The following is a 2896-nucleotide window of genomic DNA, read 5'->3' on the forward strand; positions in this document are numbered from 1 at the left end:
CACACACACACACACAAAGTAAACAGAGAGCACAAATTCACAGATCCAACTCCACCAGTTACTCAAACACACATTAAGCATGTGCCAATTTTATATAGGAACTTTGTTTTTAAACTCTTCTTAGAAACGACCACAGCTTTGCACCAACTGCGAGTTTTAGCTAAGTACTATGCCGTTTTGAGAAAGTTATTTTACTCTGTAATTTCTGCCGGTTTGGAGAGACGGTGCGTAAAGCAGGTAGTCTGCCACCTCCTGTCACGTTGTGGCTGGGTTTTGAAGGAGTACATTCAGGGGCTTGCGGCTAACGTCCAAGCCCCACCCTAGCAGGTTGTTAAACTCTAACGACTGTGGAAAGTCACTCGGAAGCTCCAGTTTGACTTGCTCTTTGAGGGGATGGGTGTCTGTGTTGGGAAAGGGTAGCAGGGATGGGGGTGGAAAAACACTTTGCACAGATCCTTGTTTGCTTAAGACGAGCCTCTGTGAGCATTCTGGGAACACGTGCACAGCTCCAGCAAAACAAAACGGACCCGGGTTTCTGGGGCAGAGGCAAGCGCAGCCCGTTCCACCGTGTTCAGCGGGGTAACTGAGCTTTGAGGGAGCCCCTGCCTTGCAGTTGGAGCTCGTTTCTTTTTCGTGCCCGGGCGAACGAGCGCTCGTTCTCCAGCCAAGAGCACCCTCCCCTGTTGGCGAGCCCTGGCTCTGGGCGGGACCCGTGCCTGGATCCCCTTCTCTGGAGCTCCGCACCTGGACTTCGGGAGGAGGCTGCGCAAGGGGGCTACAGGGCCCGACTGTTTCTTTTTTCTCCTCCCGAAATCCTGTGTCACCTTCCGACCGGCGTTTTCCCCGTGGCCCCGCACCCGACGAGTCCAGGTTTCTCTCTACAGCAGTTTCCTAAGGCGCTGTCTTCCGTCCCCCTCCTTCCCCACACCATGCCCTCAGCTTCCCGACATCGCCCTCCTTGGGGGGGGGGGGGCAAACCGAGCTCCCCTGGCACTTACACGTGGCCACAGCGGGTCCGGACAGGCTGGTGTAACACCTCAAGGCACACGGCGCAGTCGAAGGACGTGACGGGCAACTCCGGGTCCCCTCTGCGCTCCAGGGCCCGCGGAGTGGCAGAGGCGGGAGCCGATTTGCCGCTGTCGCTGCTCAGCACGGAGCCCATCGCTGTGCCTCTCGCCCAGACAGCTGCCAAGCACTCAGTGCCTGCTGCAGGGTTGTTTTGTTGTCGTGCGGTGGAGGAAGGAAGTCCCGGCCCAGCTGCGATCGCCGCCTCCCAGCGCGCGCAGCTCGCGCAGCCCAGAAGCAACCTCCGTCGCTGCTCCCAACCCTGGTCTAGGGCAGGGCAAGTGCGCGGCCGCAGGGCTGAAATCTTCGGCAAGCCGCCTAGGTTAAGGCGCGGAGGCGGAGGCGGAGGCGGCAGCCGCCCGGTGCTCTGTCTTGTGGTATTGGGAGGATTGAAACCTGAAACCTCAACTGCAGAGAAGAGGACCTGAGGCAGTAGTAAACCTTCCAAGCTATCACACACAGCCTCTTTCCCCACTGTCAGAAGTTAAGTGCGGGCGTGGCCATGCTTAATGGTAATCAGAGAACAGCCGCTTGTAAGGTGATGGATAGTACCATCCTCCACTGTTGTAATCACAATAAGCTGCAAAGATTGAACTATGACCTATGATTGGACGTCTCCTAAGACGGTGCTATCATTACTCTGTCATCCAATCAATAGTCCGTTAATGGAGAGATAGCCTGGGCAGTGGAAAGAGTTCTGGAGATTCGGATTCCAATCCTACCTCTCGTACAGATATTTTAGTGCTAAACCCTGCAGTCTCCAGTTTCCTCTGCGGTTCAGAATTTCCTCTGTTGTTTGTACTCTCCCCATCCCGCCCTTTAAATGTGATCAGCCGGGCGCAGTGGCTCACGCCTGTAATTCCAACACTTTGGGTAGGCCGAGGCGGATGGATCGCTTGAGGTCAGGAGTTCGAGACCAGCCTGGCCAACATGATGAAACCCTGTCTCTGCTAACAATGCAAAAATTAGCCAGGCGTTAATTCACACCTTTTACGAAGACTTATTTCATGCCCACTGTACGCTAGACTCAGTTCTAGTGATGGAGACACAACTGTCAACAAGCAAACAAAATCCCAGTTCTCACAGAACTTACTTGAAAAACCAAAACCAAAACTTTACTTTGAGGTAATTATAGATTCGCATACAGTTTTAAGAATAGTACATAGTATATAATACACATATACAATAATATATAATGTAACACATGGGATATAATAACGCATATAATACATGTATGTATTTAACAGGCCATAAACTTCATCCAGTTTACCCCAGGCTTTACTTTTAATTAGGAGATATAGGCCGGGTACCGTGGCTCACCCCTGTAATTTCAGCACTTTGGGAGGCTGAGGTGGGAGGATCACTTGAGCACAGGAGCCAAGATCACGCTACTGCAATCCATCCTGTGCGACGGAGCGAGACCCTGTCTCAAAAAACAAACCAAGCCGGGGCAGTGGCTCACACCTGTAATCCCAGCACTTTGGGAGGCCAAGGAGGACAGATCATCTGAGGTCAGGAGTTCGAGACCAGCCTGGCCAACGTGGTGAAACCCTGTCTCTACTAAAAATACAAAACTTATCTGGGTGTGAGCTACTTGGGAGGCTGAGGCACGAGAATCACTTGAACCCAAAAGGTGGAGGCTGCAGTGAGCCGAGATCATGCCACTGTACTCCAGCCCCAGCAACAGAGGGAGACCCTGTCTCAAAAAACCAAAACAGGCCAGGCACAGTGGCTCATGCCAAAGTGCTGTAATCCCAGCACTTTGGGAGGCCAAGGCAGGCGGATCACGAAGTCAGAAGTTCAAGACCAGCCTGGCTAACATAGTGAAACC

At 53.0% G+C, this 2896-nt stretch overlaps 1 protein-coding gene across 2 annotated transcripts in view; it reads right to left on the reverse strand.

Annotated features, from left to right (window-relative positions):
• The window catches only part of RNF125 (ring finger protein 125), a 48125-nt gene extending 46473 nt beyond the window's left edge, over positions 1–1652 (reverse strand). For both annotated transcript variants that reach the window (XM_023207738.1, XM_023207739.1), the window contains exon 1: positions 999–1652. In XM_023207738.1, the coding sequence (XP_023063506.1) occupies positions 999–1162 (164 nt within the window). In that variant the 5' untranslated portion in view covers positions 1163–1652. The remainder of the gene's footprint in view (positions 1–998) is intronic.
• Positions 1653–2896: the final 1244 nt, after the last annotated feature.

The sequence above is a fragment of the Piliocolobus tephrosceles genome, chromosome 18 (genome assembly GCF_002776525.5).
Source record: "Piliocolobus tephrosceles isolate RC106 chromosome 18, ASM277652v3, whole genome shotgun sequence".
NCBI classification, from domain to species: Eukaryota; Metazoa; Chordata; class Mammalia; order Primates; family Cercopithecidae; genus Piliocolobus; species Piliocolobus tephrosceles.